This window comes from Triturus cristatus, chromosome 5_2 (assembly GCF_964204655.1).
Source record: "Triturus cristatus chromosome 5_2, aTriCri1.1, whole genome shotgun sequence".
Taxonomy (NCBI): Eukaryota; Metazoa; Chordata; class Amphibia; order Caudata; family Salamandridae; genus Triturus; species Triturus cristatus.
The window spans coordinates 219,737,126-219,761,533 of NC_140588.1; the positions used below are offsets into that span (position 1 = coordinate 219,737,126).

Sequence of the window (24,408 nt, forward strand, 5' to 3'; positions counted from 1 at the left end):
GCACTGGGAATGCAAGGAACATGTGCACCCAATTTGTTTGCCCATGTACACTTTGGTGTTAAAGAAGCGAACATTAAGGCTTGTGCTGCCTCTTCTGTAATACAGATTGCTCTGACATGAAGTGTGCGCTGATGCAATCTTAAAGTAGTGTGTCTTCATTTGCATGGCTGCATGGTCCCAAGCAAATGAGGAAATCCTTTACATCCATGTCACATGATCGATGTGGAAGCAGAGTCAGAGAGCAAGTGAGTAGAAGAATTGACTGTACTCCATATTGAGGTGCTGCTCAGTCAGTGCACCCCTTCAGAGCACCCTATAGGAGGGGTGCATGTGCATATCCCCATGACACCCTAGGCTTGGCCCTGCAGGTGGGAGCAGTCACCCACTGCACCAGCTGGCAGGAGGATCCTTGCCCCCTTTCAATGTGAGGCCTGTTTGCCACCTGCAGTGAAAGACTGACCTGAGAGTTCAAAAAGCTCATCAGCCTTTCACTAACGCACTGCCCTTAGGCGCGGTGTTGCACCCTCACTCGGAACAGTGTGTCTGCTGTGATATGGCACACTGCCCCACTCTGCACTGGGTGCACACACTTAAGGGAACGAGCAGTGCAGAGGGGTGCAGTATACTGTATCAGTAATGCGGTTCCCTTGACTGCAACTTAAACATCCTATCATACACAGGGCCAGTGCAATTATGCGATTTTGTGATTGTGGTGTTTTACGCATAATTATGGATTTGCTGAATGTGACACATATTCTATAATTTCCTGCATAAACTGTAGATTTTAACAAAAAAAATTGTTTGTAGCTCAAACGATCAATAGTTACCAAAAACGCTATAAACCATGTTGCCACACAGTCGAAGACCCTTTGCAAACCTTGACTAGTCTCCTTTCTGTTGCATATTGCTGGTATTGGGTGTTAAGGTGATACTAATGAGTTGAAACCTTTGCCCAGACAGTGTTAGCCTGTGTGAAAATGATAAAACAAGGCAGTGATATAACCATAAAATGCGCTGAATTATGGCGCTTAGTTTGTGTTTTCTTTTTGCATAATTTAGCCACCCTGCCACATAAGTTGGTCCTCCCCTGACGCATAATTCCAATGGCCCTGATTATACAACCTACATTTCTCTCTGGCCAAATGTAAGTGTACGTGTCAAATGATTATCACAGAGTAATTAAAAAAAAGAGGGGGCTACAACGATAGAGCGAAATTTGATTACAAAACATAACAGATAGATAGATACTATGAGGCTAAAGTAAGGGGCATATTTTTCAATATGTCATGCAGTGCAGCAAGCCTCCTTCCTGCACTGAGTGACAGGGAAAGGGCAGTAATGGCCCGTATCTAACATAATGCAGCACATTACTGCCTTTTTACCAGCGCTGGTGTACAATGGTGCAAGGGTGCCTGGGTTGCCAGCAGGCCTGATTCTGTGCAGGAAGAGACACCTTCCTGCACAATAACAATCCCCTGAGGCAGTTTCCTCATTCTAGAAGGAGAAACGAGGAGAAATAAACACATTTTGCATCCCTGGGGCAGAGTAATGCAACGCAGCGATTTGCGCTGCGTTGAGTTACTCCAGATTTATCAAGCCACGCAACGCCACGCAAGATGGCCTTGCTTGAAAAATCACATTTGTAGTTGCATCACACATGCACCCCATTGTGTGCTGCACAACTCCTTGATAAACAGGGCCCTAAGTGTGGCCCAATAACGCATTACTTAGTGCAACGGTGCTAAGGAACGAACAGTGAAGATCAAAAGCAGTCCCAGTTTTTTGTTTGTTGAACTTAAATCGTCCTTTCTAAAAAGCCTCTTTTCTTTGTTCTAGTATCTTGGTGCTAAAGTCAGCCCTTGTTCCCAAACAAACGTATACGCCCTGTGCCTTGACTTTCTATAGATGGAAGCCTTTAGGGCAATTGTACAGAGCCCTAGAAATGATTTATTTAAAATAAAAGGCATCTATAATGTTGCGAATAACTGTCCAAGAATGTTTTGTCCCTGCGATCCAATAGAATTCCTCTTCATAACCAACGCACATTATTTTCTTTATTATTTCTTGCAGACAAAGAATTTCTGATGTAATCTTATGTTCTGCAATTAAAATATTTGCATTGTTTGGAATAAAAACAGTACATAGCAACATTCTGAGTATGATTGAAAACTATTTCTGAAAATGTGTTTTCTCTTGGCAGAAAGTTCTAGAATGCCTGAGTGAACTAGGAGCCGACGTTCAGTGGGAAATTGAGCACGTGCCAGTCATAACAAGCAAGGTAAACAGGACATTGCAATGAAAGTCGCTGGCTGTGCCTGGAATTTTTTGTCAATTGTCCTCATATTTGCCATATTAACCTAGAGAAATGTTTTGCTTCTCTGATATGCTGCTGTGATTAAGGAAATTACTTCCTTTTGTACACAAAATCCAAATCCCGAAAGTATTGCTAGCATTCTAATTCATTTTTTGAGGCATTAGTCGTTTGGGCATCATTGCTTGCTAATTCTCACCATAAATCCAGAAGTTCTCTTTCCTCTTGCAAACCGGTTATATTAGCAAGCCATTTGCAAGTTGCACGGTGCAAGAACGCATTGTTTAGTGTGGGATCACAGATTTAGATATTTGTAAATGCGCAGCAATGTATAAGGGATTTAAAAAATAATGCTTATTGAAAATAAGAAAATTGAAGACAAAAACATATTATGCTACTTTTTTAGGTCCAGCCTATATGTGTGTGTGCGTGAGCGTGTGTGTGTGTGTGCGTGCGCGTGTGTGTGTGAGATACATTCAGGGTCAGCACTCTTCATCCATTATTTACTTTACCTTTCTTTCACCTTTCATTTCTGCCCACCACAGCGTACAGCATCTGGCAGTGGTGGGTGAGGCTACTTCAATTAATGGTTATCCACACTGTGAGTGATAGCATTTTGCTTGTGCACAACAGTCCTCACCAGCTAAATAATGCACTTCTGTGTCTAGGCTTGTGGTGTAACATTTCGTTTTACATCCCACACAAACCCTGTTAGTGGTGCAGGCAATGAGGAGAAAGATGTGGAAATAGAAGAGGGTTGTTTGAGCATCATGACTTCAGTTTAGTAGAAAGTGAAAACGGCATATCCAAAATGGCTATTCAGGCTCATACATTTTTTTTTCCACAAGACTTCTTGGTCCTTGTTCGGCAAAGTTGTTGCTGGTAGCTGAGGGAGTTGTATTTTCAGATTTTTATGACAACATCAAAGAGATACTGTGATGGTTTTGTAACTTTTACTGAGAATTCAACAGTACACTTGTAATCTTATCAGTTCTTATTGTAAATTGCATAAACGCCAATATTATTTTACTATGTAAAGTCTGTAGTTAGCATGTAGAAAAATCTTTATAACATATATGCTGAAAATAATTTTTCTTGGCCTTGAAAGAGTTTTTTTTCCATCACAAATATTAAATGTTACTTTCAGTCCTGTCAGTTCTAATATGGATATTGTCTTTCATTAAGCTGAGACTTTTCTCTGTGTGCGTGCCATTACAGCCAATACAAGGGGCTCCACATTTCCTCACTGTCCAGAAGTAACCCAGCCATAAAGTGTTCTTGTACCCCTTTCTCATGCTGCGTTCATTAGAACTGGAATCAAATCCCACCCCACAGCTGTTGTGTTGTTGCTCCACAAGAAGGCTTGAAGGAATAAGAACCACACACAGGTCAGAGTGATGTGCAGGTACCTCTTTTATCTAGATTTGCAGCATAGGAAGGTGCAGGCAGAGCTGATCTTTGACCCTCCTCTTCGTCTGGGATCCCGGCTTTAAGTGTGTGGCTTTCCCCCACTTCTTCCCTCATACCAGCTGCATGGAAGTGGTGTACAGTTCTCCAGAGTCTGTTCCTTGTCGCCTCCATGACATCTCAGCCCCTTTGAAACAAAATAAAGATGCAGAAAAGGAGAGAGAGAGAGAGATGGGAAAGTAAAGAATGCCTTATTAAAACCATACTCAAATGCTATGGTAACCAGGAAGTATTTTCTAGGATGCTCAGCAAATTTAGGGCTAAGTCTAACAACTGATAGCCAAATGCTCGGTGCTTCAAGGGGAGAAAAGATTGGTTATCACTACAGCCTTAATAATCTCCTCAAATGAGGGGAAAGATAAACAAATATAAAGTCCCCTTAAGCACACTTCCAATATTTAGTAGCATCCAACAGACTATTGATCCAGGTCCAGCGTCAGTTTTTATTATATATCACATCATAGCCCATCCAGTTAGTTTTTTTCTCTAAACACACGTTGTTCTTTATGTTCTGAATTGCAGTAAAACACCAACACGTGTTTCGTCGTGCAATATGATGCACAGTCAACTTCTTCAGGGCCTAAAATCAAAATCCGTCTGCTTGTAGTCCTCTGTAATCATCAAAAAGGTACACACTCCATGTAGTAATGAATGAACTATTTCAAAACCTTTCCTCGCAAGTTTCGTAGGCATCAAACGATAAATATCACCATGAAATGGTCTTAAATACAGTTGCTATGTGAACATGAATCATGTCCGTGCATCATGAAATGAGCGTTTGAATCATACCAAGTAAAGCGCGTTGTAAACTGTGTCGATTCACGAGTCCGTGACCTGTCCAAATTACCGCGACCGATTCAATCCGTGTTCACGACGGCGTTCGGATGGGCACTTCCCTGTTGTGAGGTGTGTTGCAACAGTCACGAAGAACTTGACACAGAGCATGGCCGAATAATATTTGGATCAGCTTGGCCCTTTGCACTGCTTCCTTGATGGTGGATATGAATGTGATGAAGCAAATTTCTTCATATTGCAAACTTAAAAACATTTAACTGAACAGTGCAAAAGTCTATGCTAAATAATATACTTATTATACATTTTGCAGTAGGCAATCACACTTAGGCATTATAAGCATACAAAAGAAATAATAATGTACTAACTGAAAAATTAGTCTAACAGTTGATGCCATATTAACAGAGAATTTATATCCTAACATTGAAAAGCCTGTTTTCATGCAGAATTGTTGTTAGCCTGAGGTGTTTTTCGTTCCACTGAAGAAGCTATAACTTTCCAGAAGCATTTTGTTAGTTAATGAATGTCTTGTATTAGGCAACTGATAATGAGTTTCTCATGGGGAGGCGAGGAGACAACCGGAAGTATGATTCATGGGAAGAACTGTCTGAACTGCAAAATGTGGATGAAGTATCCTTTCAAGGACTTGTATCTGTGGCCTATTTTGAAGACGTGAGAAACTGGGGAGTTTACCTACTCCCAGGAGTTTACTGAAATCCTATTGGATGTTGTGAATGGAGAATGTGATACTTGTTTCAATTCATAAGTCACTGTGTTTATATTAGTGTGGGTTTCTAGAGTTGGTCATCACATTCTGGAGATCCTCTTCATGAGAGATTACGTTTTGAGCCTATTCCTATTTACTAGATGACTGCTGATTTATAGCTGAGAACACTTTCCAGCTTAACAAATCTCTTATATTTGAAGTGCAAAGACTTCACGCCTATACATTTTATTCTCTCATCTAAACTCTTTAGGGGTTCTGGACTGACACCTTATTCTCAACCTAATTAAGATCAGGGAAATTCCTTTATGGAACACACTTGCGGCATTCTAACTATTTTGTCTATAATTTGCACTAATATTGTATTTTATCTTGTTTTGAAATATCAACTAATGGATTATTAGAATTTATAAGAAAATTAACTAAAGAATAATCGTTTGTAAATAAAATGTATTGCACTTACTAAATTATTATTATAACCCTTTAACTCACACAAATTCTCTTTATTCACTTTTCAAATGTCAAAATGAATTATTGGTACTAGAAGGTTGATGAAAATGATTGCTTCATTTAAGCTGTCTTTATCGACGAGCAAAGGTCTATATGACCAGTGGTGGGGGTTATTTAATCCCTGCTCCATCACATCTTTCTGCCATTCCATTGGCTGGAGGCCATAGCAGTGTTTTCTCCAATGATGAATACCCAGATATGTCATGAATTTGAGTAACTGTTATTCTGAGAAAGGGGTCCCATTGTTTGTCTTGATGGTGAGTGGGACACCGCAGGCTGCAAAAATTTCATTCAGGATGGGCAGCATGGCTGCCTCTGACGTTAAAGGCAGTTGATGCTCTAGAGGTAAACACGATTTTTTCTTGATGACAACCAGTGTCCAGGAATCCATAGAATTCAGCTGCCAACATCAACCTCACTGCATCTGGGAGATCAGATATTTGTAACTGCTCCAGCCTTAAAGGCTTCCCTGTGCTTTGACATGGGTGTTAGGTTTGAACCATTTCTTCTACCTGGCGATCCAGTCCTGGGAACCTTACCTTCTATCTGTGTATCTTCTTGGTTGCTACCATCCATCTGTGACTCTTATGTGCAAGGTTGACAGTTCGCCAACATAATGTCTGAAGTATAACTATTCCGGTGCCACAGAGGAGTATCCCTTGCTCCGTGTCCGTCAACTTCTTTTGCACGTTCTTGGGTACAAGTATCTCATCTTTGTTGACCCCTATCTTGTACTGACTGTTGTTGGTGGTGTGCCTCAATAATTGTCTTCTCATCATGGTTGTTACTTCTTCCATGGCGCTATAGTTGCATGATTCTCTCACCATCTCCTCTAGTGGTATTTGTACTGGGGTGCTCTGACATAGTACAAAGTTGATGTATTCCTCTGCCAGTGAGGGTGCAGGGCAGGCATTCTGAACAGGGTGCCTGGGGACCTAGGGTCTGCATAGTTGTGTTATTTCTCTTGTTTGTCAAGATTTTGAAATTGTAGTCCCTTAATCATATTCACCACTTTTCTTTCGTGGTGGAATTGTTGGCTGTAGATAGTTACTAGTGCTGGATGGTTCATTATGATCATTAATGGTTTTCCATATAGGAACATTTGGTGATGTTTGTATGTCCCCACGATGGCCAAAAGTTCTTTCTCCAGTTGTGAATAAGCTTCTTCCACCTCCTTTAGGCTTCTGCTTGAGAATGCAATTATTTATATTGAAGAATATCGGCCAAGCTATGATGGCTCCTAGTCTTACTGGGCTGGCATCAATTGTTAGATCTGAGCATAGGAAGGCATCAAAGTAAGCTAAGTGATCCATGGATGTTACTTCCTCTTTTATGCTTTCAAATGCTTCTTCACATTTTGCGGTCCACACAAATTGTTTGCCTTGCTGTGTAGGCTCTCTTAGTGGTGTACGTACTGTGGCAAAGTCTTTGATGTAGAGGGAGCAGTAGCTCACCAGGTCCATTAATGAACTTACACCAGCTACTTCCACTGTTGCTTGTATTTTGTTGAGTGTCTAAACCTTGGTTGGATCTTGTTGCATTCCTTTGTGGGAAAATATGTGCCCAAAGAAAATGAGTTTATCTTTTCTCAACTCACATTTGCACTCATTTATGGTCAGATTTATCATGGTTGTGTGTCACCCTTATGCTACACAAGGGGGCACAAGGGTGACGCAAAACCTAAGTGAGATTTATCAAGCCACACAAGGCCACCTTGCACCGCTTGAAAGTCTAGCATAACATAAGGCAGCGCAAATGGCTGCCTTGCGTTACTCTGCGGCAGGGAGGCATTCCATAGGTGGAACGTGGGTGTTACCACGCATTCCCCCTTCGAATGCATGGGGTGCAGTCCCAGATTTGCCATTAATGGAAGACCTGGAAAAGCGCCAAAATGCTGCACCTCCCTAGGAGAGGTGTAACGGGGAGAGATATCTTTATTTCTCCTCGTTTTTCCTCTTTCCTGAGAAGAAAATACCTCTCAGGATTGTTTTTGTGCAGGAAGGTCTAACTTCCTGCACAAAAACAATCCTGGTTACAACACAGGCTCCCGTGCACCAGCATGCAAGGCTGCCTGCACTGGTGCTAGGCAGCCCAAAGTGAACCAGCACTAGGAAAGGATAGGAATGGGCTCTATGATGGTAAATATGGTGCATCCCTGCCCTTTCCTTGTTACACAGAGCAGCAAGGTGGCTTGCTGTGTTGTGCTGTGCAAGAAAATTATAAACATGAGCCTCATTCTTTTGTCCTGTTCTTCTTTTGTGTGGCCAAACACTAAGATATCATTGCTGTAGTTTAGGCAATTTTTACGGGTTTGTGATCCATTTTTCATACTCGGATGAACTCATAGGGCCCGATTCACAGAACAAACTTAAGACAAAATCCTAAACTTAGTACCATTTTGGTATTCACAGAATGCACTTACTACTTCTGGTATTCACAGAATGAACTTACTACTTTTGCGATTCACAGAATAAACATACTACTTTTGCTATTCACAGAATGGATTTACGACTACTAACTTTACGTCCGCACTCGGGCCGGAAATTCCGGCCCGGAGGCGGAGCTTCCGGCCCGGAGGCGGGGCTTCCAGGCTGGAGGCGGAGCTTCCGGCCCGGAGGTGGGGATTCCGGCCAGTGGCGGAGATTTAGCCATAGCAAAAATCTCCACCTCTGGGCCGGAAGCTCCGCCTCCGGCCCGGAAGCCCCGCCTCCGGCCCGGAAGCTCCGCCTCCGGCCCGGAAGCTCCGCCTCCGGGCCGGAATTTCCGGCCCGAGTGCGGACGTACAGTTAGTAGTCGTAAATCCATTCTGTGAATAGCAAAAGTAGTAAGTTTATTCTGTGAATCGCAAAAGTAGTAAGTTCATTCTGTGAATACCAGAAGTAGTAAGTGCATTCTGTGAATACCAAAATGGTACTAAGTTTAGGATTTTGTCTTAAGTTTGTTCTGTGAATCGGGCCCATAATGTTCCATGTGGCTCTACTATTTAACACAAACATGGCTTTATGCATTCCCACGAATAACTACATTGTCACTGATTTCATGATCTCCTTTTTTCCAACATCTGAATGTGTTCTGGCTGTCTGTCTAGTGCTGCAGCTTGTCACGAGGTACACCTGCTCACCATTCTCTCATTCTGGTGATGAATCTGCGGAGGACCTGCATTTGTGTGCCTGTATTTGTCTTGCATGACAGTGTGACTTCATTCTTGGCTTTTCAGGTCACCCTCTTTCTGATTTCACCCACCTTATTTTGCAAATGCTTGCCAAGTGATTGTCTTTGTTGCAGTTCCAACATTTTTGACCTATGGCTGGGCAGGTGCCAGTGTGTATGGCAGTCTGCACTGGTAGCATGCTTTAACATTTCTGATTATTGTCAGCATTTGTCTATGAGGCTATTTGATTCCTCCCACAATTCTGCATACGTGCTCTAGCATCTTTTCCGATAACTTTCCATGTTTATGGTGTGTATATTGGACCTAGCATTGATTCTTGACAAGGCTATTACTTTGTCAAGTGTATATGTTTCTTTGAGGATCTTGGTTCGAAAGACTGTTTAATAGCCCCCTTCGTGATTTGCAATTGTATTGCTTGTTCATTGGTGAATTTTTGGAATTTGCAGTAGTTACCAGCTTTTGTAGTCTCATCATTTGATATCAAATGCTAGGGAACATCAGAAGATGGAGCCATGCGTCTCTTCTTAAGCTCAGGGCCGGCTTGGCCTGTAGAAACAAAAGGGCAAATTTACTAAGCTTTCATGTGGTAATCAAAAGTTGCACTGTTGCTGTTAGACTTGTCATCCTTAGGGTGGTCTTTCCATCAGCTTATTGCCTCTCATTTTTGCTGATTCTTTGTGTTGGCCGTAGGAATCTGAGCACTTTACCCCTGCTAACCAGTGCTAAAGTGCATGTGCTTGTCCCTAAAAATGATGACATTTGTGAAAACCTGATTGGCATATTTTTTGTCTGTTAAGTCCCTTGTAAAGTAGTATACCATATGCCCAGGGCCTGTACTTCAAATGCTACTAGTGGGGCGGCAGCACTTTTTGTGCCACCCACAAAAGTAGCCTTTCAAAGCTGTCTCAGGCCTTCTACTGTTGTGCCTGTGTGTGCAATTTACTGCTACTTCGACTTGGCATTTAAAACTACTTGCCAATCCTTAAACTCCCATTTTATTACATATAAGGAACCCCTACGGTAGGCCCTAGGTAACCCTAGGGGCAGGGTGATATATAAGTAAAAAGTAGGACATGCACCTTTATGTTTTGCATGTCCTTCTAGTTACAAACAGCCTATTTAGTTATTCACTACTGGGAGGCCCACCCCTCTCATAGGCCAGCATTGGGAATTCCTTAATACACTTTTAAGCTGTAATTCCTGATCAGAGAGGAGTAGCTTTTTCATATTTCATATTTTTGGAATGGTAATGCTAAATCCTCCTTACTGGTGAAGTTGGATTTAACATTACTGTTTTAGAAAGTGGACATTTCTCTGTACTTATTGCTCTTTGTGCCAGACAGCCTGTCTCCAATACATGTCTGGGTTGGGTGACAGCTACACTTTGTGCATTCCATCTAGACAACCACAAACACAGGAAGGTGAAGCTCATCTGCATTCTGAGAACTCATCTGCATTCTGATGGGTCTTCCTGGGCATGAAGGAATGGAAGGCGCTTACACTTGCACTTCAATAAGTAGTGTACTGTCCACACACAAAGCACTGATTTACCCCCCAGGGTTAGCAAGGCAGACAGGATTGGGTTGAACGGGATCCTTGTGCACTTCAGAGAGTTCTTTTGAAGTCACCCCCTACATCAATGGCTCTTTTGGGTATATGTTCAGGATCTCTTACCCCCTAAAGTCAGCCACTTCTGGAACTTGAACTGAACCTCTGTCAGAAGGACTATTGTGCTGCTAAAGGACTCAACTGGACTGCTTTTCTGGAAGGACTGCTTTTCTGCTTTTTACCCTGATGCCTTCTGCACCCTGACTCTACTGGAAGGACTCTGCTTTTTCTCCATCTGATCTCCAAGCCAAGGGCTTGCTGGCTTGCATCCTGTTTTCTGAAGTCTCATGGACACAAAAGACTTCCTACAATTCTGTTGGTGCCATTGGACTTTGCGTTCTGTGAGTCCTGCCCTTGCCTGAGGTGCCCCCTCCAAGTGCTGGGCCTCAGAAGTGGGTTCTGGCAGCTTGTTCACATCAATGTCGAAACAGCAGTGACTTTGCGCCCATTAGAACTGACTCATCACCTTCAACACCAAAGCAGCGGTCGCTCTATGACAGCGATTCTACAGCCAGCGCTGCTCGATGCCAATGGACAGTGCGGCTCCTCATCGGCGCAGCTCCTGCATTACAAAGTGGTTCAACACTGAAGCTACTATTGGAGAGAAAGGCCCCCCTGAGATACTTTTAGGTGCGAGAGGAGGGGGGAGGGGATCAAAAACAAATACAATGATACCTCTGTTCCGGCCTATTTTATTTTAGATTGACCAGAAAGGTTCTAACTATCCAATACCCCACACATAGATTCCAAGAAACTCATTTTATTTATCACTTTATTTTATTTGTAGAAAAGAAATTCCTTCAAGTATTAAAAACTTTTTTTATCTTATTATTATTTTCATATCTTTTTTCCTATCAATACGTCAATAAAACTTTATACAAAAATTCAAAACTCATTGACAAAATCACAAAAAATACAGACTTGTCCACAATTCATTGATATAAATGCAGAAATACAAATATATAATCATCCCACAACATCATCTCATCCAATCCAAAACTTTCATACTCATTCACTCCACAGTAGCATACTGTTAAAAAACAAGAGATTCAATCTTATGAGGGGCCCCAGGTAGTGTAAAAGAGAGCAGTGCAAATAGTTTCCAACAGAAACAGTAAGATGAAAATGGCTCTCCTGGGCCACTCCTCAAGAGAAGTGTTGGTCTGGTCTACGCGTGTTTCAGTGGCTGGCCCACCTTCTTCAGGACCAAGGATTAATTCATCTCTAGATGAGCAGAGGATGGCTGTGGGTGTTAAAAATACATGTATATATTGAGGGTATTGGCATAGATTCATTTTTCATTTATTTAATAATTAACTATGCTCTATATTCACACAGATTGACACAGATTGCTAGAAGGAGACAAATGTGCCAATTCACTCTGATACCTTGTGTGGTGCTATAGATATAGTTCAGATAGCAAAAAAAACATTGTGCATACAAATAAAATAAAATGAAAAACGTGCACATAGACTAGCCTGTAATCATCCATTGCCATGGTGCAAGGTGATAGTGGGATAAGGCCATTACATTCCACAACCATATACTCAGAAACAACAGAGAGAAGAATCCTCATGTAGCAAGAACTTCTACTGGCGACCTACTAATACCTTAAAAAATATTGATGAAACTTTTTTTCTCTGTGTCATAGACCCAATTGGTATCTTGCCAGCACTCATCAATTTTTTTTACTCAGTCCCTAAACATAAAGAATTAATGAAAAACGTTACAAACCCTCATGAAATCCAAGGAGGCCAACTGTTCAGACCGCAAGTTACTTTCAAAGAGACTAATAGCATGTTATCCTGTATGGAGCAAGCAGTATCACTTTCCATGTGGTTCAAATAGCTAATATTCGGCTCCCGGACTCAAGTTTAAAACACGGCTGACTCTCGGTTACAGAAACCAACATGCAAATTATTGTGCTATAATATGGAAACGTTATTTTACAAAGGGGAAGATTACTGGGCCTGCATCAAACTATGGGAAATCCTGAAAGAGCCCCTAATAACGAAAATGTCTCCATGGATCTATGCTGCTGTATAGTGGTGCTACCTTTACCTACAAACACTCGTCTAAGCTGTTAGTTTAGGAAAGAGAGGGTCTTATTAAAAAAACGGCAAGAATCTCATGTAGAGAGCGCCGATAGGCATCAAAACCAATACGGACCATAAAATGCACGTCGCGCTATGCTATAAGGGCATACAGCAGGATGGAGACTCCTTACCTCTGATATACAAGGCTCTCCTGGCGTCCACTCAGCGTACGTGTCCCCACGGAATTTTTAAATAATTCTCTCCCACCATCTTACTTTATATGTTACTACCGGTTAACAAATATCGCGATGTTAAAAAGCAGCAGGAACGCAAAGTTGCGTCGCCGCCATGTTAAAGAGTGTTGTTATACTGTATTAGCGGCATCGTCACAAGTTTCAAAACTAATTATAGGACAAGATCTATTAAGGACATGCTATGTATTCTATCCTGCCATCTTATTTTATAATATATGATGCTCCCAACTAGTGCGCGGTCCACCAAGTATTGCGATATTAAAAGCGGCAATTATGCAAAAAATGCATCGCCGCCATGTTTAGATAAATTGTTTTGCTATCTAGCCGGCATCAATCTGACAGCAGGACAAATTATATTGAAAACCTGCAAAAGGAATGCAATGTAAAAAACTGTTGTGAAAAGAAAAAGAAAACCATGCAAACCGCATTAGGGTCAGTGCTCGCGTTGGTTTGCTGGAGGCATCAATAGAAGAACACCAGTTAAAATGGGGAACTCCCCTACGTCTTGCACAAAGCTAACAGCTTTCCATGTTTTTCATTCCTGGGTTTCACAAAGAGCATTTATTTAACCGGTCACCATTTTGGAGAGGAAACCTTACATCTAGTTACATGGACTGTTGCCTTTTACTTACCCCTGGATATGTGCTAAGAGGTGTGGGCCTCAAAAGGTGAAAATGATGGCCAACCCAAGGATATGTTCTTTATGAAAAACTAAAAACTATCCTGATGTACAGTTACTATATCAAAAGGGTTATATATTGATATACCTCACCAACTGTTTTCTACATAGAGTCCTATTTAGACCATAAGAGAAACAGATGTCACTATACCAGAAAAGCTGGCATTGAGACAACATGATGGATATGCCCCTGGCTAGTGCAGTCATGTAGGTCCAAAACATAACTGGACCTTCATGTCACTATCCATGTAATCTCCTCATTCAGTATGCTATTGTGGAGTGAATGAGTATGAAAGTTAAGGATTGGATGAGATGATGTTGTGGGATGATTATATATTTGTATTTCTGCATTTATATCAATGAATTGTGGACAAGTCTGTATTTTTTGTGATTTTGTCAAGGAGTTATGAATTTTTGTATAAAGTTTTATTGACATGTATTGAAAGGACAAAAGATATGAAAATAATAATAAGATAAAAAAGTTTGTAATTCTTGAAGGAAAATCTTTTTCTATAAATAAAATAAAGTGATAAATAAAATGAGTTTCTTGGAATCTATGTGTGGGATATTAGATAGTTAGAACCTTTCTGGTCAATCTAAAATAAAATAGGTCGGAACAGAGGTATCATTTTATTTGTTTTTGATCCCCTCCCCCCTCCTTTCGGACCTAAAAGTATCTCAGGGGGGGCCTTTCTCTCCAATAGCTGTTTTTCTCGGTCTTTACCGCAGGCAATTTAGCTACTAAGCTTAATGCATGTCTCTATATTCACCATGATGGATTACAGGGTGTCAATGTGTGTTTTTCTTTGAATTATACTTTGTAAGATAGACAGGTACATCTTTGTGACATATAGAATTTCTTCCTAAAGAACCAACATTGGTGGTAGTTTCGTTCTTTCTTCATAGGTGCACCATATATAGAGTCAGACAAAGATGGAAGGTTTCAAAACCTTTGGTTTTACTGATTATGTTTTCTCAGCATTCATTGGTCAGATAGCTGGTACTAATGGAGATCGCAGAGACACAGTAAATGACAAAGGCAAATGGAATAAACTGATAAATATAAAGAAAAAAGCAAAAAGAATGGAGTCCCATGCTCACTTTATGCTTGAATATTTGAAGGCAGGGTCGATACCTTCTGGTTTAAGAGTGAGAAATGTCCCAGCTCTCTATGTTGAGGTACGCCAGTTCCTGGAGCGATGGTCGCCAATCGCAAACCATTGCTCCAGGGACTGGATAATCCTCATCATAGAGACAGTAAAAGAAATGATACAGATCTTGAACCAAGAAATACTAGAACTAGAAGAAAAACTCAAAACAAACACCAGTGTAGAAGAAGCGAAAAAAAATTGCTAAGCATAAATCAGGAACTACTTGAATTTGAAGACTACCTAATCAAGAAAAAAACTGACAAGTTAAAAAAAGATATACGCTGGTTCACGCAAGAAAAGGTTTATCCATACCTTCAGAGCAACTTCTATTTAGAGGAACGTTATGAAGGAGGTCCACAACACACACGAGCCTACAATAGACAGAAAACCATGACTTTTTCTGATACCAACTCATCTGATTCAGATTATGAAGGCCCTGCACCTAATGAAGGACTGGGTTACAACTCTAGAAATCGGAGAAGGCACCCCTATAGTCAACATCAACAAGGACAGTCACCTTTTTTAGAGCAAGGCAGGGGCAGAGGCCGTGTGAGATTTCAGAGACAGGACAGAACCCATTACCCTCAGACAGAGCCAGCACATCCGCGACTATACATGTGGACACGAAACCATCAATATTGGAAGTCTTGCAGACATCATTCCTATCTTTAATCTTTCTAGTCATCAGCTTTCCATACAAGAAACCAACATATTGAGTAAAGGTGTATCTTTTGTTCCCAGCACACAGCCAGATATTTTCAAAATGAACAAAGATCTTTTTCATTTTTTTGAAAAATTTGATTGAAGAAGTTTATGGACAATATTACTGCTGTGGGTCAAGATATCAATTACTCAGGTTGTAAGCCCCCTTCCATTCCAGATTTACGCCATCTCTTGAGATGGTAGGACCCGAGGTCGCAGTGTTTGAAAAAACTGTGATAAAGGAAATTGAAAAATTCACCAAATATGTTCCCAAAGTAACTTCTAACTTGACCATTCCTGAAAGACAAGCACTTAGTAGTCTTCAGAATAACACACGCATCACCATAAAGCTATGCGACAAAGCAGGTGGTATAGTGGTGATGGACAGTGATAAATATTGTGGGAAGATGGAGAATATGCTAGCAGTGCCAGAGCACTATGAATGTAAAAGAAGGACAGCCCTGTTAGATCTCAAAATGAGAATAGAGAACAGTGAGGCAAGAGCTTTTACTGATGGATACATTTGCCACAAAGAGTTAGAATTCTTGACTAACAGCAACACAGTCATCCCTGCTTTATATGGAGTGCCTAAAACACACAAAAAAACTGAAGACCCACCCATGCGACCTATCATCTCATCTATCAACTCCTGTACCGAGCCACTTTCTCAGTATGTAGATGCGTTCCTATGTCCTCTCACCAAGCTATATGAATCACACATCAATGACACTTGACACATGATAGCGACCATAGAACACATATCTTTCAATCGAGAGACTCAATTTCTAGTAACTCTATATATAGAGTCCTTGTATACCGACATCCCCCAGGATCTAGCCATAGAGGCAGTGGCAACGCTCTTGGCTAGAGTTCCTGGGGAGAGACCAAATAATTTCATCTTGGAGTGCCCTACATAATAACTATTTTAAATTCAAGGACAATCTCTACCAACAAATAAAGGGCACCAGTATGGGAGCTTCGTGTGCTCCTAGTGTAGCAAACGTCTACATGGGCGAATTTGAACTTAAACACATCTACAACAAGATTGCTCCGTTTTATGAAAACGTAGAAGCCTGGCACAGGTTTATAGATGCCATTTTTTTCATCTGGTCAGGAGAAGAATCAGATTTGATACAGTTCATTGAATGGTTGAACCTGAGTGGTTGTAATTTGAAATTTACAGCGAAATATTCTTCTGATAAAGTAGAGTTCCTAGATATGTGGATCATGAGTGGAGAGGGCGGGATAGAGGTGAGCCTCTAGAGAAAACCTACATCTAAAAATACTATTTTACAGCATAGTACCTTTCATCTCTCCTGTCAAAAAGACTCAATCCCCTTTGGGGAATTTCTGAGAATCAAGCGCAATTGCACTAACATGCCAGATTTCATGAAACATGCAGAACAACTCCAAAAGAGACTACTTCTTAGAGGCTACCCAAAGCGGTTGATCAGACAGTCTACGAAACGTGCGAAGTACTATAACAGAGACAGTCATATCAATGGTAGAGAAAAACAACCCCTAGAAAGAATTGTATGTGTGGTCAACCATTCAAGCTACAACAACAAAATACAACAGATTTTGCATAAGAATTGGAAAATTCTAAATATAAATGAAGACATGGCACTCACTAAACCGATTGTGGCATTCAGAAGAAATCAGAACTTGAGGGATAAATTAGTACATAGTAGGACTAAACCCTCAACGAAAAAGTGGGATCAGAACACTATTAACGGCCTCCCCCCTGTTTTAGGAAATCACAGGTATGGAAATTGTCATGTTGTCCTTCAGCCATTACCACCCAATCGTGGTCGTATGGAACCAAGTCAGGTAAACTGAAAAGTCACACAAACTGCAGAAGTAGCAACATAGTATATTGTATCTTCTGCCCCTGTGGGCTTGGTTACATAGGCGAGACTGGTAGGGAATTCCGCCTTAGGTTGTCAGAACATAAGCCAGCTATTAGGACGCATAAAGTGCAAGCCCCGATGGTAAGACATTATATTGACAACAATCACAATGAGAATGAACTCAAGTGGCTCATTCTAGAGAAAATCATCATTAAAACTGGACGTGATACAGATAAAGTGAGGAAGAATAGGGAAACCTTTGGATTTTCAACTGGGACACAGTCCGGAGAGGACTGAATGAGGAGATTACATGGATAGTGACATGAAGGTCCAGTTATTTTTTGGACTCTATGTAGATAATAGTTGGTGAGGTATAGCAATATATAACCCTTTTGATATAGTAACTGTACATCAGGATAGTTTTTTAGTTTTTCATAAATAACATATCCTTGGGTTGGCCATCATTTTCACATTTTGAGGCCCACACCTCTTAGCACATATCCAGGGGTAAGTAAAAGGCAACAGTCTGTCTAACTAGATGTAAGGTTTCCTCTCCAAAATGGTGACCGGTTAAATAAATACTCCGTGTGAAACCCAGCAATGAAAAGCATGGAAAGCTGTTAGCTTCGTGCAAGACGTAGGGGAGTTCCCCATTTTAACTGGTGTTCTTCTATTGAGGCCTGCAGCAAACCAACGCGAGCACTGACCCTCTTGCGGTTTGCATGGTTTTCTTTTTCTTTTTCTTTTCACAACAGTTTTTACATTGCATTCCTTTTGCAGGTTTTCAATATAATTTGTTCTGCTGTCAGATTGATGCCGGCTAGATAGCAAAACAATGTATCTAAACATGGCGGCGACGCATTTTTTGCATAATTGCCGCTTTTAACATCGCGATACTTGGTGGACCGCGCACTAGTTGGGAGCATCATATAATATAAAATAAGATGGCGGGATAGAATAAATAGCATCTCCTTAATAGATCTTGTCCTATAATTAGTTTTGAAACTTGTGCCAATGCCGCTAATACAGTACAACAACACTCTTTAATATGGTGGCGACGCAACCTTGCGTTCCTGCTACTTTTTTTTTATAAACTCTTTTTATTGAAAAAGTGGCATGTTAAATATCAGAGACACAGCATTTCACATGTAGACATTGGCACACAGTATTATAGCATATCAAAGACCATTTCTCCCCTCTGCAGCATAGTTGATATCAGGAATAACACGTTAATCAACATTAATGGCCTCTTCCCCTCGATCCTCTGGTGGTTCACATATCTCTCCCTGGAAAGTGTTCCAAGGCCCCCAAATTTGCGACCACTTTTTCGGGCAGCCCCTGGAGACATAAATAGGTATCTCAGTTACCATGCACCAGTCCATGTCCTAGGCCCAGTCCGCAATGTTCGGTGAGGTCGGAGCCCTCCACAATCGTGCGATATTCCGCTTTGCTACCATGAAGCCCAATGTGACCCATGTCCTCTCTCTGGCTGTAAGATCAATGGGGTCCCATTTGTTCAACAAAATCAGTTTTATATTGCACTGTATCTGCCGCCCCATCACTTCTTCCATCACTGATACCAACCCCTCCCAGAATTTCTGAATTGTATCGCATTCCCAAAGTGTGTGGATGAAGGTCCCCTCTTGGCCTCACTGCCGTGTACACCCACCGTCTGGGGCGTATCCCATACGAACCAATGAGGGTCCAGAGAGATACGTCCTGTGGAGGATTTTTAGTTGAACCAGTTGGAGTCTGGAGGAGATGGCCACTTCACGGGGGAAGCCACCGCAGCTCGCCACTCCTCATCCTCCAAGCCGGCAACGTCGTGGTCCCATTTAACTCTGAGCCGTGTTAAGGGATCAGTCATGTTGTTAATAAGCTTCTTGTAAATAAGGAATATGGCCTTTTCCGGCAGATCCCCATCTAGATTCCTGTCTTCCAGAGGGGAGGAATCGGGGAGGGCCATACCCTTTGTGAGAGTCGATAGTAGTGCGTGCCTAATTTGAAAATATCTGAACTGTTTGGAGCTGGCCATTTCATACTCTTGACTCAATTGAGAAAACTATATGACATTCCCGGATCTCCAGAGGTCTCCAATTCTGGAGATACCGATGGTATCCCATTTGTCGAACCCCAAGGAGCGCGACAGCCGATCCAGCTGGTCACAGTACCAAAGTGGCGTGGCCTGAGTAAGCTTACCCTCCCAACCCAGGCTTTTAGTGGCTTCTTTCCATATGTGCACAGCGTGTTTTGTCGGGCCGGTCAAGACTTTTTCCGGAGCTTTTGTATAGAGTGCCCCCGCGAACCCACCCCCCGGGAGTAGCCATCGATCAATCCGAAATGCCGGGTCATCATGTCGCCTGTAGGTGCATTGGTTAATGGCAGCAAGCTGCGAGGCCCAGTAGTATCTTTTCATGTCTGGGAGTCCGATGCCACCATCGAACCATCCCAGTGTGAGCTTGTACGTGGCTATGTGGGGTGGCTTACCCTCCCACAGCAAGTCTTGCACTGTGCCCTCCAACTCTTTAAAGTAGGATGCCGCGACTGGAAGGGGTGTGTTTTGTAATGCGTACTGAAGACGGGGGAGGGACATCATCTTGAATAGGGATGCTCGTCCATGGAGGGTCTGGGGGAGCGATTTCCAGTGTAGAACGTCAGATTTGAGGCGCTCTTGAGGTGGCCGGAGGTTAGTGTAATAGAATCGCGTCAGGTCTTTAGATATCCAGATCCCCAGATATTTGAGGCCATCAACGGCCTCCGTCAGCTGGCACCCCCGGGGAAGTCGAGGTCTCTGCCCACTAAGGACATAGAGGACCGATTTCGACCAGTTGATCCTATAGCCTGATAACCTGCCAAAGCTATGAAAGATATCCATCACCACATTAAGGGACCTCGCCGGGGAAGCGAGATAGAGCAGGATATCATCTGCATACAGTGATATACGGTCCTCCCAGTTACATGCCCAGTTAAGGCCTCGAATGGCGGGGTCCTGGTGGATCCAAGCTGCGAGAGGTTCCAAGGCCAAAGCAAAAAGGAGCGGTGACAGGGGGCAACCTTGCCTGGTGCCCCGACTGAGAGAGAAGACAGGGGACTTTCGATTATTTACAATCACTTGCGCCAACTGTTGACAATACAATAGACACACCCAGTTAAGAAATTCCGGACCAAATCCTGGCTTGCGTAGCACAGCGAACATGTATGGCCATTCTATGGTGTCAAAGGCCGAAGCAGCGTCCAGGGATACCACAACTGTATCTTCACTGATCGTATCTGCTCTACATAGCACTGCGTGCAGTCTGCGGAGATTAAGAGACGTATTTCTTGTGGGCATAAACCCGGATTGATCCGGGCAAATCAAATTGGGAAGAACGGATAGTAAGCGAGTGGCAAGGACTTTTGCAATTAAGGAGCTAAATGGGTCTATATGAGGAACACTGATCGGCGTGTTTACCCGCTTTGTGGATAACAATGATATTGGCTAGTCTATGATCTTCAGGAAGGATACCTAGCTCTTTACTTTCCTTGAACATGTCGGTGATAAAAGGGGCAGTCACGCCCGCCGTTAGCTTAAAAATTTTATGGCGATCCCGTTAGGGCCCGACGCTTTCCCCCCGCAGATGGTGGATGGCCCTCTCCACTTCGGTCGCTGTAATGTCTTGGTCTAAGTCAAGACTCTCCTCCACTGTGACCACCAGCATGCGTATATCAGTTAAGAGGGAAGAAGCCTCTTCTTCCGAATCAGTCGTACTGGAAGAGTACAGGGTGTGGTAGTAATTACCAAATGCATCCGCTATGTCTCGCAGAGCTGTGGTTCGGGAATGTGAATCGATGGCAATTTCAGCCACTACGTGCCGTGCCCCGTCTCTCCGATCTAGCCAGGCCAACAATTTGCCTGCCTTGTCGCCTACATCGTAAATCCTGCTAAGGGTAGCCCGATACTGTGCCTTAGCCACATCTGTGGCTAGGTCCAAGATCTCCTTAGTTTTAATGCAAAGCTGTTGACGCACTTCTTCCGAGTCGTGCGATCTAACTGTGCGTTCCAACTCTAGGACCTCGCCCTCGATATGCGTCACAGCGGCCGCCTTTTCCTTGTGTTGCCCTGAAATTTGCCCCAGGACCACCCCACGGACAACAGCCTTATAGGCCTCCCAAAGCGAGACGGAAGAGCTGACTGACCCCAGGTTTGCTTGGAAATACAGTTCAGAGCCTTATCCCTGATGGGGGGGTAATGAGATACCACGGGTTGATCGGTGCCACGCGGCCGACCGAGGGCTCCCCTACCTCTATTCTGCACAATATGGGGGAGTGATCCGATATGCCCCTGGCCAAGTGCCATATTTCTTTGACGATATGAAGATGATGTGTAAGAGTAAGCACATAGTCAATGCGTGACATGGTGCCATGGGGACCCGATAGGTGTGTGTATTGCAGTTCCCCTGAGTGCAGGCACCTCCAGACATTCACCAGTCTCAATGCACCCAAGAAGCTATGGATCCATTTACGCCAGACCGGTATGTCTTTCTGGGGCCAGCAATCCATGGAGTCCGAGACAATAGAGTTAAAATCCCCACCAATCAGTAAACGCCCTTCGGGAAGGCCCAGGAGAAGGTCACCGAGATCAATAAAGGCTTGCGTGTGGAGGCCCAGTGGAATGTATACTGAGACCAAGTTGAGGATGGCTCCCTCCCAAGTTCCAGACAGGGCTATGAATCTACCCAGTGGGTCCTCGCGGACCGAGTTATTCGTTAAGGGGAAGGATTTGCGAACAAGGATGCCCACCCCTCGGGAACCTGAACCAAAAGCAGAATGGGCCACCATTTGAAAACCTCATCGTGACAGGGCCTTACAACCATTGCCCAAGAGGTGGGTCTCCTGCAGAAACACGACGTCCGGTAAGTGTTCTTTCAAGAATTGGAGAACCACCCCTCTCTTTATTCTGTCCCCCAACCCATTCACATTCCATGAGATCAAAGTAAGTTTCTGTCTACGTGAGGTACCCATCAGTTGAAATTAGAGACGTAAGATACTCCGGGGAGGAACAAGCTAGAGGGGAGTACACGTATGGATTTTCCTACATTGCTGAATTTCATGGTCAATAAGAGTGTGGCTAACACCGTGTCTACTGCGGTTGTCATCTGGATTCAAGAATACAAACCATGCCTGCACAACAACAATACTCAAACCAGAACACAAAAACAAACCCCTTCCCCCATCCCGCAGACCCAATGTGCATTCTCCAAATTCCCCCATCCTGCCTCCCTGCAGTAACAAAACTTCCCGCCCCCCAAACTAGCAGAGTGCCTATCGTCCACCCTTCCAAAACTTACGGGTTTGTGCTGTCCAACCGAGCACACAACTCTAGGAATTTTACTGTTCCGATATTAACATCTACAGCCTAATGGGCTTGCACTAACAACATCAATATATACCCACAGTCACTCATATATATGGCAAAGGAACTGGCAAAGAGCAAGGAATATTTATCAACAAGCCATCCAAGGCAGTCCAGCTCAAAGCAGCGAGAGTCTGAGGCCTGTGTCGGAGCCGACCCCCATCCCACGTCCCTAAGTCTATTTGGAAGCAGTCAATTCACTCAAAGGAAAGGCATACAGACCAATTATTCAGCTCCACCTGCCACCTAGTCACAATCAGGAACTGTGGAGCCACCACCTGAGGCCCGGGCGTCTCCCTCCATCCTCACGCCCCGGGCCCGATGAGCGTGGCGGCCCGCCATTCGCCAGCCTTCCAGCCAGTCCCAGGTCTCCTCCAGGCTGGTGAAGAACCAGGATTTCCCCTCCGACTCCACCCTCAACTTGGTTGGAAACATCATAGCATATTTCAGTTCCTTGTCTCGGAGCGCTCTCTTCACTTCCAGGAAGCTACGTCGCTGCCTCTGCACCTTGAGGGTGAAGTCTGGGAAGAAAGTGATACGAATATTTTGGTATTCCACTGGCAGGACGGACCGGGCACACTGTAGGATGACATCTCTATAGCGGAATTTGAAGATTCTAGCAAGAAGCGGCCTCGGGGGGGGAGGGGGGCCCGTTCCACCGAAAAGAAATTGGAGAGTCCCTTGGGCTTGAGATAGGTAGTGATCAGCTCCTCCACGAAATAATCCCCAAAGGCCCCTCTGCACGTTCAGGCACCCCAATTATGCGGACTTTGTTACGTCTGGAGCACCCTTCATAGTTGTCCAGCTGCGCTTCTAGTTTAGTGGCCTGTGTTTGTAGCTCCTCCATCTTTTTCTGCAGTTCGGACGTGTCCTCCACCAGGGAGGATGCCTTGATTTCGACGTCTTTCAAATGTGAGTTCATTGAGCGCATGTCCTCTCTGATGAGGGACACCTCAGTGGACACTGAGTCAATGCGCGACTCTAGTGACGTGCAGACGGTGGTGATGGCCTCAAGGATATCATGCAGCGTCGGTTCTCTCTGCTTGCCACCGGGCTCAGATTTGTCGGTCGTGGTTAACCCCCCTTTAGGGCTCGCGTCGGGGGCCTCCATCCCATGCATACTTCATCAGTTTAGTCTGGAGGGCTGTCCGTGAGCCGCGTCCTCCTGCCATAACTTATGCAACACTCTCTGGGGGGGCTCACTAACAATCAGTGACTGGCACCACGTGAGGTAGTCAGCAGCAGAGCTCCAAAGTCCCATTCTCCACACTATACAGACTGACAATTTTCCGAAGTGCGGACCTCTGAGATCTCACAGCCGGAAACGCCTTCACCACCAAGGCGGAAGCATGCAGGTATCAACCTCTACGCAGATATCTGTATAAGGTTGCGACAGTGTCCTGATCAGTGAGCCCCCTGCCTGATGAACAGCCGGTCGAAGATCAGCCCCAAATCTCACCTATCCATAAGGAGGAGCAGATGCAGCGGTCCTACAGTCAAACAGCGGGACGGGAAACACCACAGCGCCTCGATACCGGCCCCGCATAGCCACCAACTCTCGGGGTCACTCGATGACTTCCTGACGGTCCAATGAGCAGTCCGGCACTACTCTTCCCATCCGGTCAGGCAGTGGATAACACAGGTGCTGACCGCAGGAGTCACGCACACAAATCCCCTTCCAGCACCAGGATATTAGCAAGTGCGCACCTCCCCAACCACAAGAAGGTGCCTCAACTACGCAATAAGGCAATTTTGATAGC

The 24,408-nt window shown here is 43.6% G+C and overlaps 1 protein-coding gene across 1 annotated transcript in view; it reads left to right on the forward strand.

The window, feature by feature from the left end:
- The window catches only part of LOC146822819 (uncharacterized), a 119,814-nt gene that overhangs the window by 80,857 nt on the left and 14,549 nt on the right, over positions 1-24,408 (forward strand). Inside the window, exon 3 of the mRNA XM_085606589.1 lies at positions 2,201-2,278. Within this exon, the coding sequence (XP_085462715.1) occupies positions 2,201-2,278 (78 nt within the window). The remainder of the gene's footprint in view (positions 1-2,200; positions 2,279-24,408) is intronic.